The sequence below is a fragment of the Nelusetta ayraudi genome, unplaced genomic scaffold, assembly GCF_046127955.1.
Source record: "Nelusetta ayraudi isolate G7.1 ecotype Tasmania unplaced genomic scaffold, CSIRO-AGI_Nayr_v1 ptg000089l, whole genome shotgun sequence".
Lineage (NCBI taxonomy): Eukaryota > Metazoa > Chordata > Actinopteri > Tetraodontiformes > Monacanthidae > Nelusetta > Nelusetta ayraudi.
In genome coordinates, this window is record NW_027466139.1 from 2,400,639 (window position 1) to 2,415,841 (window position 15,203).

At 50.8% G+C, this 15,203-nt stretch overlaps 2 protein-coding genes across 2 annotated transcripts; one reads left to right on the forward strand and one right to left on the reverse strand.

Annotated features, from left to right (window-relative positions):
- Positions 1 to 296: 296 nt before the first annotated feature.
- Positions 297 to 11,303, forward strand: LOC142901553 (TBC1 domain family member 12-like). The gene is made up of 15 exons (XM_076046114.1): positions 297 to 740; positions 774 to 1,513; positions 3,900 to 4,026; positions 5,185 to 5,372; positions 5,990 to 6,072; positions 6,213 to 6,330; positions 6,427 to 6,533; positions 6,741 to 6,824; positions 6,926 to 7,017; positions 7,112 to 7,183; positions 7,446 to 7,574; positions 7,716 to 7,825; positions 8,266 to 8,524; positions 9,007 to 9,097; positions 9,160 to 11,303. Exons 1-14 carry the CDS (start codon positions 297 to 299, stop codon positions 9,076 to 9,078), a joined length of 2,625 nt encoding a protein of 874 aa, XP_075902229.1. The 3' UTR covers positions 9,079 to 9,097; positions 9,160 to 11,303.
- Positions 11,304 to 11,863: 560 nt separating this feature from the next.
- fgfbp3 (fibroblast growth factor binding protein 3) lies at positions 11,864 to 14,061 on the reverse strand. Its single transcript, XM_076046132.1, has 3 exons — positions 13,983 to 14,061; positions 12,721 to 12,973; positions 11,864 to 12,257 (listed from the first exon to the last, which is right to left on the reverse strand). Exons 2-3 carry the CDS (start codon positions 12,966 to 12,968, stop codon positions 11,864 to 11,866), a joined length of 642 nt encoding a protein of 213 aa, XP_075902247.1. The 5' UTR covers positions 12,969 to 12,973; positions 13,983 to 14,061.
- Positions 14,062 to 15,203: the final 1,142 nt, after the last annotated feature.

Consider the following 15,203-nt stretch of genomic DNA (forward strand, 5'->3'; position numbering starts at 1 on the left):
TCAAGATGGCGCTGGTCGGTGCCCGGGACTCCGCCGCCGCTGCATCCGAACCTGCAGGGATTTAACTCAACCTGCGGGCCTGTGGCGGCGCCGTGTCGACGGACGGGACACATTCTGCTCGCTTTGAACCACATGGACGAACGTGTTACATCCGGCCAGTGTGAGCTAACGCTCGGCCACCCGCAGCTAAGATGGTAGTGCCTTCTTCCTCCGCGAACAACAGAACCTGCTGCTGTGGAGCTCGGCCGACCGGCCAGGCGGACTCGTCGCAGGAATTGACGGCCGCCTGAGGGCCCATGGAATCGGCGGAGGAGACGGAGGGGTCGCTCTCCGTCGACCTGAATGAGAACCAGCAGGGGGACAGCGCAGGGCCACCGCTCGGCTCCTACATCGCCCTGAAAGACCGCAGCGCCGCGCTGCTGCTAGGGGTCAGCAGCAGGAGCAGCGGGGCTCCGGAAGCCGGGAAGGCTCATGTCTACTTGACCGGCAACGGGAGGGGTTTCGCCCGGGACGAGTCAGCAATACCACCGGGGCCGGGGCTGGCAGGGAGGGACATCCTGTTGGACTTGGTGACAGCGGCGGAGGGGGGCTACCTGCCGGCTCGGTTCGCCGATGGCTGCGTGGTCTCGGAGGTGTGCGGCGGCCTGAACGGATTTACTGAGTCACCGGGTCAGGAGGAGGTGACCGCGGCCGAGGGTGGGGGAGGGCCGGCAGCCGCTTCCTGTCAGCCGGTGCTCCGGCTGACTGAAACGGGCCGGCAGCCGCGGCATCACCCTCCAGGAGAAAGTGAGAGGGAGAGCCTGGACTCGGATGACGGCTCCCCTCCGGAGGAGTCGACGGACTGCGCCGCGGTCACCGGCTGCATCAGGACTTCTCTCCCCCGCGGCCGGCTGCCGTGCACCGGCAGGCAGCAGCGGTGCTGCTCCGGGGCCGAGGTGACCATGGCCAACGGCGGCCAGGAGGACTGGACACACGGCGAGCTCTTTCCCGGCTCCTGTGATGTGGACGGAGGAGAGATGAAGGTGGCCAACGGCCGTGTCCGTTCCGAGCCGGTTCCCTCCCCGGACAGCACACGCTGCTCTCCCCGGCCGAGGCCCCGCTCGGCCTGCGGCTGTGACCTCAGCGGGACGTCGCCCTGTCGCTGCCCCGCGGAGGATGTTCCAGCTGCGGCAGAGGCGACACACCACCCCGATGCCCGTGAATCGAGTCCCGAGCGACCGCTGTCCGAACCGGGCCTCCGGGAGGACGAGGAGGGTCTGGGTGGCTTCTCCCTCCGGGCCAGGCCGCTCACCCTGAGGACCGGCCCCGGTCTGCCGGTGTCCCTGAGCTGCGACGCCACCCCGCTGTCCCCGGACCAGGACGGACCCTTTTACTTTGGGGATGACGGGGATCTGCGGATCGTCCTGGAGGCCGGTCGCCGGCAGAGCGCCCCGGACAAGGTGCCCGAACACCCGGAAGGAACCGACAGCAAGATGATGCCAAAGAGGTTCGGCATCGCTGACTTCTTCACCAGGTAAGACTGGAGCTGCTCATCAGTTCAGCTGAAACAAACAAAGAAAATCTCAGGGGTGAAAAGTGAACACATAAAATTATATATCAATAAAAATCAGTCGTGTGTTATAGGGCTAACAGATAAATACACAATTATCATGTACTACTGTCTGTCAACCGCCTCCTTGGACTCAAAGCAGGTCAGAATCCAGGTTCTGGTTCTGCTGGTAGAAGGTCAGCAGACAGACTCGCCAGTCCATTAATGTCTCCTTATTAGTTTTATTCAATTATTTGAATATGTGAAAATAATTTGAAAACTAGCTACAAAAAGTACAGAAGTCGAAGAAAGTACGTAAGAGTCCGTTAGAATCACAACAGCTGATCCTATTGTTTAGTGGCAGCGATCCTATTGTTTAGTGGCAGCGAAGTCGAGGAAACAAAAACTTTTCATTCAGTATAAGTTGTAGTTAAGAAATTGTTTCAATGGATCCAAGTCAATGAATTGACTCAATTTCAGACCAGAGAATCGGTTCAAAGACCCAGAGAGAAGCCAGCAGGTTTTCACAATGTGTTGCAGACAGATTTCGCTAACAGCTTGGTGAGCAGTACCACTTTGTACCTGTAGAGGCAGGGCTCAAGTTTTTAGTCAACGAGCTCTGCTGGTCAGACTGCGTCATTGCACGTTCCCCCAAACAACTGGAGTGATTTTTTTTTTTGTCTTTCGTGTCCGTTTTATTATAAATGCAGTTATCGCTGTGATGATGTCATCGCTCTAGATCTAACTAACGAGGCCTCACCCCCTGGGAAACACCTGACTCGCTCACTCAGAGATTCTGAACTGAGGAGTCGTTCGTTCGCGTGCGGCCAAGCAGTTCGCTCCACAGCAGAATCCTTGAGGAAGTGAAAGAGAGAGAGAGTTGCTGCGCATGACTGGAAGAGGAAGTGAAAGAATCGCTTTCTGTCCTGAGACTGACCAGCTGTGTGTGTGTGTGTGTGTGTGTGTGTGTGTGTGTGTGTGTGTGTGTGTGTGTGTGTGTGTGTGTGTGTGTGTGTAAGCATTAGCTTGCTCTCCGTCTTGAAAAGTCCTCGTAAACAACGACGGTTGGTGTGTTAGCTTTAGCATGTAGCTAATATAACCAACAATCATCATTTGCCGTTAGAATCTAAAGTGGTTTCTGATTGGCTTTGACATGATGGAGGCGGGAACTAAGGACACACTGGCAAATTTGTTTTTACGTCAGAGTGACAGTTAGCGTCGTGCTAAAGATGCTAAAGCGGGTCTGCTTCACGGAGGAGGGGAAGACGACCAATCCGGATTTGAATCAGCAGTGAACCAAAGAAAAAGTGTCATTTTTTTGCGTGAATGATGGCAACAATGTATTGTTGTTGTTGTTGTTGTTTAAATTATTTTTTTGTTTTTTTTTTAAAAAAAACATCTGTTATTAATAAAACAAAACAAAGTATCTTTCAGGAAGCTCGGTATTGGAAACTAGCATCATGTCAAAACATTCTGAATGGAACCCGGCCGGCCCTGGTGGCAGCGCTGCTGTGGTGCAGCGGATGAACAGAACACACACACACACACACACACACACACACACACACACACACACACACACACACACACACAGTGGCTGGTTGTTGTTCATCTTCATCGTGGTGGTGCCACCACCGGGTGGCTCTGTGTCTGGACAAGTGAAGGAAGCTCTGCTGCCGAGGCACCTCCTCCACCCGAGCTTCTTCTCCTCCTCCTCCTCACTCTTCTTCGTCCTCCTACTTCTCCTACTCCTGCTCGGCTGCTTCACCTGCAGTCAGTCAAGTCCTTCCTCCTCCTCCTCCTCCTCCTCCTCACTGTTCTTCCTCCACCTCTGCCTCCTCTTTACTCTTCTTTGTCCTTCTCCTCCTACTCTTCCTCACTCTTCTTATTCCTCCCCCCCCCTCCTCCTCCTCGGCCTCGGTGACTCACTGGGGTCTTCAGGGAAGTGAAAGCTCTGTGTTCCTGCTGACTTCACCACTTTGGGCCGATAAAGAAGAAATGATCTCACTCTGAGGAACGAGTCGTCTTAAAGTCACAGACAGACATCTGGAGATCTGCTGCTGCAGAGGGAGACACTGTTCGTTAGACCGGCCATGGGCAAACTATGGCCTGGGGGCCATATGCGGCCCATTAAGCTTTTAAATCTGGCCTGCCGGACTTGAAGAAATTATATTAATAGTCAGTAAGTCATGAAATATCTGTATTTCATCCATGTTTTCAGTGTTGAAGAGTAATTTCAATAAAGAGCACCACGGAGCTTCAAAGACTGATTTGGTTGTAACGTAGCTTTTGGCAGTTGTCAATTGACATTAAAGCAACATGTTTTCTACATGCCCCCCCCCCCCCCCCCCCACCCTCACCCCCACTCCAGGAGCCTGTTTTCTAGGAAAGCCAAAGAGCCGAAGCTGCTGCCATCCCATAATGCAACAGGGTGGCGGCTGTTTGGCCGGACCGCGGCCAGAGAGGGCGACCACGTGAGAGACTCCGCCTCCCAACAGGTTGGTTCAGCAGGAGCGCGCACACACACACACACACACACACACACACACACACACACACACACACACACACACACAAAAACCATCTCCTGCAGCTGCTGCTGTCCTCACCGACCAGCGAGCCCGCAATACCACTTGGTCCCTCTAGAGGGCGGTGTGCAGTCCATAAAGACGCTAGTTTTTGGTCTCTGGTCAGTCTGTCGTCTGATTGGTCAGCAGCATCTCCATGGCTGATATCGATGTACACACACACACACACACACACACACACACACACACACACACACACACACACACACGGCGGCTGGTTCTAATTAGCAGTCAGGAAGCAGCTTGGCTGTGTCCAGCGTTGCAGTTGCAGTCGTGCTCCGGTTGGACCCCCTCATCTTCCTACACCCCCGACCCAGCGTGTGTTACTTCCTGCTCCAGCCTGGTCACATGACCTGCAGACCCAGCAGACAGACAGACAGACAGACAGACAGGCAGGCTGGTGATTTTGGCTCGCAGTTGGATGACACGTCGCACAGACGGAGCCGAGCGGTGGGGCGTGGCCAGAAGTATCTGGACGCCGTTAGTCCACCCTGAGCAGCTCCAGCTGCTTCCTCATCATCTTCATCAGCTCGGTGAGGTTTTTTTTCCTCTCCTTTAGAGGAGAAATTGGGAACCATAAAAAGTCACTCTCAGTAGTTTACGGCCTTCTAGTGGAAGCCAGTCAGCAGAAAGTCACCTGGTCAGTCACATGACTGCCGCTGCTGCTGTGCTTTTCCATGACTGAAGGAGAAGAGCGAGAGAACTTGACTCGACTCCCCCTGCTGGCCGTTTTCAGGAAGTGCTTGATAGTTAATCAATAAAAGCCTTGTGGAGCTGCAGCTGCGACGCTGAAAGAACCCATTGTTGTGTGTGTGTGTGTGTGTGTGTGTGTGTGTGTGTGTGTGTGTGTGTGTGTGTGTGTGTGTGTGTCATGCACGGACACACACACACACACATTCTGTGCACCTGCAACAAGTGTTTCTCAGGTCACTGGCGGAATAAATCTGATTTTATTTGCTCTCGTCTTTGTCTTGAGCTATAATTTTTAAATCAAAATGTAACATAACACGGTTGACCAATCAGCATCACGATCTCTCATCACATGACCTCCTCTCTCCTCTTCGGCAGGAGCAGCAGGAGGTGGAAGAGGCGGAGGAGGAGGAAGAGGAGGAGGAGGAGGAGGGGGAGGAGGCGCTGGCAGCCAAAGGCTCAGCAGCATCCTGCTCCCCGCAGCTAGCGCCCCCTGCTGGCAGAAGGAAGAACCTGGAGTTTGAGCCTCTGTCCACCACGGCTCTGATCCTGGAGGACCGGCCGGCGTGAGTCGCTCACCGCCAACCTGTTAGCCAGCAGGCTAGTGCTGCCCCCATAGCACAGGGGGTCAAACTCTGGCCTGTGGGCAAAATTGGGCCCGCAGTGTTGTTATATTTGGCCCGCGAGGCCAATACAAAATCACTACTGGAGCCGTTAGCCCGCCAGTATTATGCAGCGCGTGTAGTGCTAACACTACAAATCCCAGAATGCTCTGCTGGTATTTTGGCATTTCAATCAGGACAGGATGTTAATTGAAGGATATCATTATTATTATTACTTCATTGGTTAATTATTATTTTATTTTCAAAAATAATATATATTAATTTATTATCAGCCTGAAAAACTGTTGAAATTTAAATCAGAATGCTGCAAAAAATAAAACAGCCATGCAATTTTTTTTTTTGTTATTTTAAATTCAATTTTGCATGTGTGCAATATGAAGTTATTAATTGTGTAGTATTAAGTTTAGCTTGTTCCTTATTCAATGTCGAAGCCAAACTTGTTTGGGTCCATATAAAAAGGTTCACTGCTCAGTGTGGAGGAAGATTTCTTCACTGAACCTCATCGTTGGCCTGCTGGGACTTCACTGTGTGTTTGAGTTCGACTCCTCTGCGTCTTCCAGGAACCTTCCGGCGAAATCGCAGGAGGAAACGCTTAGGCACAAGATGGAGTACGAGGAGATGGTGGCAGGAGCCAAGAGGAGAGGTGAGCGAGCGACACACACACACACACACACACACACACACACACACACACACACACACACACACACACGCACACACACACACACACACACACACACACACAGCCTGCGACGATCTGATTGGCTCACTGTGTGTCTCCAGAGATGAAGGAGGCGCAGAGGAAGAAGCGTCTGATGAAGGAGCGCCACCGTCAGGAGGACAGCATCTCCAACGCCATGGTGGTGTGGAACACCGAGATCCTGCCGCACTGGGACTCCATGTAGGGCTCCGACACACACACACACACACACACACACACACTGAGACACACTTCCAGGCCTTGCTGAGACTGTGTGTGTGGTTGTGTTGCGTGCAGGAAGGGCACTCGGCGGGTCAGGGAGCTGTGGTGGCAGGGACTCCCTCCCAGCGTCAGGGGCCGAGTGTGGAGCCTCGCCATCGGCAACGAGCTCAACATCACACCGGGTACACACACACACACACACACACACACACACACAATGAAAAACTTAATGAAATGCAGCTGTTTTTTGACTTCATGACCGTTATTATAATTTCCACAAGTTCGTCCAGCTGTATTATAAAGCTTCTCGGGCCACATATGGTCCCCGAGCCGTAGTTTGCCCATGCCTGGTTTCCACTAAGGCGTCCCGTGTCTGTCACTTCCTGCAGAGCTGTATGAGATCTTCCTGTCCCGGGCCAAGGAGAAGTGGAGGAGCTACAGCGAGACCAGCTCGGTCAATGACAGCGAGAGTGGTGAGACGCTCGCGCGCTCCCCCTGCTGGTGGGGGTGGTCGGCTGACCCGCTGACTCGTCATGTGACCGGACCTTTGTGTGCGTGTGTTTGTCTCTGCCAGAGGGGGCGTCGCTGGCCGACAGGGAGTCCAGCCTGGACCTCATCAAGCTGGACATCTCCAGGACCTTCCCCTCGCTCTTCATCTTCCAGAAGGTAACACAGCTCCTCCTGCTCCTGGTCCTCCTCTTCCTCCTCCTCCTCCTCCTCCTCCTACTCTCTCTGTACACTCAACTCTCTCCACCTGCAGGGGGGGCCCTACCACGACCTCCTCCACAGTGTTCTGGGGGCGTACACCTGCTACAGACCAGACATTGGCTATGTGAGTTTCCGTGTGAGAGCGTTAGCCGCTAACCTGGGGGGGCGGGGGGGACGACTTTTTGACTTGTGGGGCCTCAATGGGTTCTAAAAACTCTGAAGAAATGGATGAAATACAGCTATTTCACGACTTACTGACTATTAATAGAATTTCTTCAAGTTCGATGGGCCGGATTTAAAAGCTTAATTGGCCACATGTGGCCCCGGGGCCATAGTTTGCCCCTGCCTGTGAGACACAGTGTTTGCTTACTTGCTTGCTGCTGCAGGTTCAGGGGATGTCGTTCATCGCCGCCGTCCTCATCCTCAACCTGGAGGAGGCCGAGGCCTTCATCACCTTCGCCAACCTGCTCAACAAGCCCTGCCAGATGGCCTTCTTCAGGGTGGACCACGAGCTGGTGCGACACACACACACACACACACACACACACCGCACACACACACACGCGCACGCCCAGCAGTTGTTCATGGTCCTGCTCTCTCTCTCTCTCTCTCTCTCTCTCTCTCTCTCTCTCTCTCTCTCTCTCTCTCTCTCTCAGATGCTGAAGTACTTTGCTGCCTTCGAGGTTTTCTTTGAGGAGAACCTCCCTCGTCTCTTCAGCCACTTCCAGACCAATAACTTGACCCCTGACCTTTACCTGATCGACTGGTGAGTTCAACAGAGGTCACATTTTTAAAGGACCCGTCTGGTTCTCGGCGCTGAGCAGCTGACAGAGGATCAGGGAGGTGCTGCTGCTCCTGCTGTCGCGCTAAGCCGTGCTAACCCGCGCTAACCGTGGCCAATGCTATCTGTAGCCTTCTCTGTGGGAGGGCTGAGAGGAAAGGAAGGAGTAGAAGGAAAGAAAAATCCATGTGAGTCGACATGTAGTCAGCACGCGTTCAGTCAGCTCTGTTTTCAGTCTTCTGGGTGGCGTTGTGCTAATAAACAGATGCTAACTGGAAGACCTTCAGCATGAAAACCATCCAAACCATCTAGAAGCACAGGCCAGCGCTAGTTCACCTAGCCCTGCTGCTACGCTCACAGGCTGAGGCTGATTTCTCCTCCTTCTCCTCCTCCGCCTTCTCTCTCTCCTCCTCCTCTTCCTCCAGGATCTTCACCCTCTACAGTAAGTCACTGCCGCTGGACGTGGCTTGCCGCGTGTGGGACGTGTTCTGCCGGGACGGTGAGGAGAGCCTGTTCCGGACGGGTCTGGGGATCCTGCGCCTCTTCCAGGACGTTCTGCTGCAAATGGACTTCATCCACATTGCCCAGTTCCTCAGCCGCCTGCCAGACGACCTGCCGGCGCACACACTCTTCACTGCCATGGCCAACACACACATGATCAGCAGGAACCGCCGCTGGGCACAGGTAGGTGTGCGGACTCACTCACTCGCTCTCTCACTCCCTCACTCACTCACTCACTCACTCACTCACTCTCTCACTCTCTGACTCCCTCACTCGCTCTCTCACTCCCTCACTCACTCTCTCACTAACTCACTCACTCCCTCTCTCACTCACTCACTCTCTCAGTCCCTCCCTCCCTCACTCACTCACTCCTTCCCTCACTCCCTCATTCACTCACTCTCTCACTCCCTCACTCACTCTCTCACTCACGGACTCACTCACTCACTCACGGACTCACTCACTCTCTCAGTCCCTAAATCACTCCCTCACTCGCTCTCTCACTCCCTCACTCGCTCTCTCACTCCCTCACTCACTCTGTCACTAACTCACTCACTCCCTCTCTCACTCACTCACTCACTCACTCACTCTCTCAGTCCCTCCCTCACTCACTCACTCGGCCGCCCCCTCAACCTGAAAACATCCTCACACGTGATTCTGTTTTCCAGGTGTTTTCAGCCATGATGAAGGACGGGATCAAGGAGTCGGACAGGAACGCTAGCCCAGCCTTGAGGAGCTAACGCTAGCCCGCTAGCTCTGCCCTGAGGAGCGCTAGCCTAGCTCCGCTCCCCTGAGTAGCTAATGCTAGCCTAGCGCCGCCCCCCTGAGGAGCTAACGCTAGCCTTGCCCCACTCCCCTGAGGAGCTAACACTAGCCGACCTCGACACTAAGAACCCTCTCCTCTCCGCACTTCAGCCAGCTAGCGTTAGGCACCAAGCTAACAGCAGGCTTGGCTTGCCAAGTTTGGAAAAGCTACGTAGGAGGCGGCGGCCTAGACTTCAAGGAGCGGAGTCACGTCTCTGACCACTTCCTGGAAACCCCGAAAAAAACTGCTTCCTGAATGCCAGGAGCTGGAAGGTCAGTCTGAACGTTAGCGTTAGCGTGGAGGGCTTAGCTCCGCCCCCTACAGGGGAAGGAAGACCACTAGTCGTCGGCCGACACTCCCACGGCTGACCAACCATCTTTGAACGTCACACTAGAATTCATCCGCTGCTTTTCCTATTGGATGTTAGTACAGTCGTCAGTACAGCTAATGCTCATACTAATGCTAACATCCCTGTTGTAGCCGGGGGAAAGTTGGCGTCGGCCAACCCGTAAGTGACGTTTTTCTTTTCCCCCTCGTAATCAAACTGGCAGACTGACAAAATTGAAATTTTGAAAACTTTTGCAGCATTTACTATTACAATGAATTTTTTTGCACTTCAGAAAAGCTTCAGAAATTGTCCTACATATGAAAAATGAACGGTGTTATGGCGACATTTGGTCCAAAGGAAAAACACTTCCAGCTTCAGATTCATTCCTGAATCGTGTGAATCGTGTTGCACTTTTTGTAGCGTCACGGTGCCAAACCAAGCCGCTCACTCTGACCTTTGACCCCCACTGGACACGCTTGATTTGTTGGCCAGAAGTGGAAATAATAATTCCAATTTGGACTTTTTATTTTTTAGGATTATTATTTTTATTTTTATTTTTATTTTTATTTTTATTTTTATTTTTATTTTCATTTTTATTTTTATTATTATTATTATTATTATTCAAAAATCCTGAGGAAAAACACGACAGTTGACCAGTGAATGGACGTCAGGCTGCGGTTCAGCGGCTCAAACACTCGTCTGTGATTTGTCAGTATTATTTTTTTCACTTTAAATCGGCGTCAGGTGACCCCGACCAGGTGCCACCATGTGATCATGTGACACGTCAAATCACCTGGATTGTAGACTCCACCTCTCAGGTCATGTGACCAGCCAAAGTGCTTTTTCCCTTCCTGCAGACACTCCAACAAACTCCAACACACTAAACAAAAAATGTCATAAAATATAAACTAAAAAAAAAGTCCCCAGCTGTGCGAAGACGTCAGCTGAGGGGGAGATTTTCAAAATAAAACAGCACTTAGTGACTTACCTCAGACCTCCAGGGGGAGGCGCTCCGCACACACCTGCAGCACCGCGGCACTTCAGCGCCACCTGCTGTCCACACTTCACCCAAGATCAGCACTTTGGATCCTGTTAGTTTCTGTTGTTCTTACAGGCGCACAGCAAACAGAACTTTATTGACAAAAGACGACCACGGCTGCCTTAAAGGGACAGAACGCCCTGTGTGTGTGTGTGTGTGTGTGTGTGTGTGTGTGTGTGTGTGTGTGTGTGTGTGTGTGTGTGTGTGTGTGTGTGTGTGTGTGTGTGTGTCAGTCAACATACAGGCAGGTAGTGTGCGTGTGTGCGTGTGTTTGTGTCAAATCGTGTGACTGCGGACAGACAAAGGGGGAGGAGCATGTTTGGATTTTCAGATGTACTGTCCCTTTAAGGTTTTTTTTGGGCGCGCTGTCCCTTTAAGGATGTGGCGGTTGTGTAGCAGCGTCGGTCTCGTCGTGCCAAACACAAGATGATGTGAACTCGTGGAAGGAAGTCTCAGTATTGAACAGTATTCAAACTCCGGTGGTACGTCGGGAGGTGGGAACAGTGTTTTTCTACCCGCAGTCCTCAGTGGCTGACTTTTGACTCCGCCTCCTCTGACATCACTCCAGACGTAATGAAAAAGGCTGAGTCATGACCATCGTGACAACACAGCTCATCCTCTTATTTAAGGTTTTCTATCTTCTCTTCTCTTCTTCATCTTTGTTTTGTCCGTGTACAGTTTGTTTTTTTCATAAAGCCTTTTTGTGTAAATAAAACTGTAAAAATGATTTTTTTCTTTCTTTACATATAACGGCCTCTCGTTAAAGCTGTCAATAAATATCTCGACCAACCGATTCGACCGCCTGTTGCTCTCTCGCTGGCTCGACCAAAAATGGCAGCTCCTTGGTCCTCGCCTTGGCTGTGAGTCGCGCTGACCGCTAGATGGCGGCAGTGGACCAAGAATCAAGACTGAGTTTAGCGGTGCTCTATGATTTATTAATGAGTGAACGTCGCCCTGGTATACGACGACTACTACTACTACTACTAATATTAATGGAAATAAATTAATAATAATGATTAATTATATTAAATGCATTATAATGATAATTATTATATTTTGTGCATGTGTGTGTATGTACTCAGTACTTAGTAAACTGTTTCTTTTAATTGGGAAAAAAATCAGAACATTTTTATCGCTTGATTGAATGACAACAACAAAAAAAACTTTTTTACTTTAACTTTATTGTTTTTTTTTCAAAAATGTTGATCCTCATTCAAAACAAGCTGCTGCTGTTTAGAACCTGGTCCAGGTTCCTGATTGGCTGATGTGAGAACGAACGGCTCGTGAGGCCCGGCTAAGGCTAAGGCTAAGGCTAAGGGGTGGACGATGAGGTTCCGGCTCCACTGAAACCTCTCAACCGTCGAAGAACCTGACGAAGAACCTGCAGACGGAGCTCCAGCCCTCGCTGCAGTAGCTCTCCACTGGCGCCGCGTCGCTCATCATCTTCGTCCCACCACCACCAGCGTTCTCCTCTGGTTCCGCCCACCCAGCACGGGAGCGCCGCGGCTCCTCCTCTTTCTTCTTGCTCTTCTTCTTCTCCTCTTTCTTCTTGCCTCCGCTGTGCTGTGCCAGCTTCATGTGGGCCTCGGCCGGAGCTTTCTTGCAGGTGCGGGCCTTCAGCACCTTCTCGCCCTCGCAGGCGTTGAGCCGCTTCTTCAGCTTCCCCACCAGCTGCTTCCAGTACTGGCTGGACTGGAGGCTGTAGGAGGGACAGAGCTGCGGCCGCCCGGCGTAACGGCACCAGTACCTGCAGGGGGCGACAGAGGGCAGAAGACTCCATACTTGGATGTGTGTGGGTGGTGCCAGGAAGAGGTAAGTGGTGATTGTAGCGAGCACAGACCCAAGACCCCGCCCACTGGGAGGCTGACTACACTTTAGCCCCGCCCACAACGTCATGGCCATTTTTACTCAAGATTGAACTCAAATCAGACAAAATGAAGCTGATTGGATGATTGGTGGTGGTGATGGTTTTCGACCAGTGTGAAACTCTTTTTCCCTAATTGACAGCCAGCAATTTTTTAGTCTTTTTGCAACTGACTGGCTGCCCCCTACTGGCCAAACGATAGAATGCAGTTTTTTTTTGCACTTCATGTGTCAGCCTCCTTGTTAAAAAACAAAAACAACGGAGCCTCTGTCACCTTTTCCGTCCGGCACCTCTGGAGCTCAAAGTCACAACTCCAGCAGGTCATAGGTCAAAGGTCAGAGCTCACCTCTGTTGCTCATCCAGCGAGCAGTTGACCAGCAGGCTGACCATCGAGGCACCCGACGTCCTCCAGGTGCAGCGGTGGGCCGCCCGCGTGCTCAGCTCACCTGAGCCGTGCTGGGGGCGGAGCCTCCTGGGAGGGGGAGGAGTCGACGGCGGTGGCTGCTCCGGTTTCCCCACCCTCTTTTTGGCACCGCCCATGTGGGGGAGGAGACACAGGAGGAAGAGGAGGAGGAGGAGGATGGAGCGGCTCATGTTGGCTGGAGACACACAGAGGAGGTAAGTGCATGCTTGTGTGTGTGTGTGTGTGTGTGTGTGTCTGGTGTCTGTAGTCTAGTTTCTCTATGTGTTACTATACCGACAAGTGTGTGTGTGTCCAATCATGTGAAGTAGGAGAGTAAAACTTTGGAGTTTGGATTTTTGGGGTGTACTGTCCCTTTAAGGATCAGAGCATAAAGACCAGAAAAACCTCCTCTCTCACTAATATTTGTCTGTTCCTATGTTTCCCAACCTTTAATTATTAAATTGCCAGTGTAATTGGTTCTAATCACAGCAAAAAATAAAAGATAAAATAAATTCTAATCCTGCTAATGAGACCTTAGCGTTTTTTTTTTTTTTTACCAGGTTACTTTGATTTTCTCGGTTTGGTTTTCAGGCTGTAGTGTTTATATGAGAAGATGACAGGAAGTGATGCAATCAAATCTAGAACAACATAGCATAGCCTTGCCCAGCCAACCCAACCCTAGCAGTTGTTAGCTGGCCAGTGGCTCCTGCAGCTTCTGTGATCAATTCTAGCATTGGGGAGAATGTTAGCAAGGCGATGCTAAGCTAATACTTACTTAAAAAAAACAAACAAAAAAAACACCACACACACACTTTCAGCAGCAGCTGCTTCGCGTTTACATCACAGTAAAGTCAAGCGACAACCCTAACAAAAAAGTTTATCGAGCGCCTAAAGGTTTGAATCAAAGCTGTCCTGCTTCTCACCGTGATGCCGGCACCACCCAGAGGGCAGCATCGGTAACGAATATAAGGAATTAATTGATGGAAAAACAACAACCGCAGAAGAAGTCGACTGACTAGAAAAGAATTGCTAATGGAAAACAAGTTTTTAAATTAAAAATGACAGACAGACAGACAGACAGACAGACAGACACCTCCAAATCAATGAATCAGAATTTAAGCAACGCAACTATATTTTCCTATGTTGTTTGATCAGATTTGAGTCGAGTTGAATTGTGTTGTTGTGTAGCAGTTGTGCGGTCTCACCATATGTCGCTCGGCGGGTCCTGCTGCTTGTGAGAACGAGGGGCCCCGACAGTCAGATAAAGGAGAGGAAGAGGAGGAGGGACCCCCATCCTCTCTCTCACTCACTCACACACACACACACACACACACACACACACACACACATACCCTTGCCAGGGTTTTTGTGCTTTGGGTGCCTTTCAGCCCCACAAACAAAAAGTCCTTTCAAAGTAAAAGCTTCTTCTCAAGCGCCGTCAAAACAAAAGTTTGAACTTTGCATTGCAAAAAAATGTTTTTCTGGGCGTTGGCATCGGATCCGGCCAATCCGACCGAGCGACCTTGGCGGCAGCCAGAGGTCACAGGACAGCGGAACAGTTTTATCTCGCTACCTCAGCTGTCCACATTGTGGCGCTGTCACGCCACTCTCTCTAGCAGGTGTCATTTTTTTTGCCTGCCCTGTGATAGAAGATGATTGGTTGCTTGGATCCACTGCTGGTCAACTGGAATCATCGCCGTCTTGTTGCAGGTGAGTCAGACGTAATAGGAACAACCGCTGACCACTAGAAGGCGCCACAGAGTCCCAGGTTACACAGTCGAACACAGAGTCCTACATTGCACCCCCCCCATTCATTTGAATGTAGTTGCTCAGCCAACGCATACGGCAAAAGTTTTTGACTTGGAACACTAGAGGGCGCACAGATCATGTAACACTTTACATCAGGACGCATGAACCAATCAGAACGAGCCGAGACAAACAACTCTTTTCTGGTGATTAGTTGGCCTGTGTGTGTGTGTGTGTGTGTGTGTGTGTGTGTGTGTGTGTGTGTGTTGAGCCGCTTGTGAAGCTCCTTGACGACAACAGCACAGCTACAGACCAAACTAAATGAGTGACCATGCCATAATTTATTAGCTCATCTTAAAATGACAGGAAGAAGACGAGACAAATTTATTGTTTTTACAGAAATAGAAATAAAATTAAACAAATCATTAAAAAAATCATTAAAATTATCTATTAGAATTATTCAAATAAAGTTTTCATGTCAGAAACATAAAAAGCTGGTTAAACCAGACATTTTGCTTTGGCTTTTGTAGTACATGTCTATGTTCGCTAGATGGCAGTGTCTGCTCACAAGCTCTCACTGGTCAGCTTCACTTCTGGTTCCCATCAGTGTTTTTTAGTCACTTTATGTAGGTGTGTGTGTGTGTATATATATATCTATATATATATATGTATATATATAT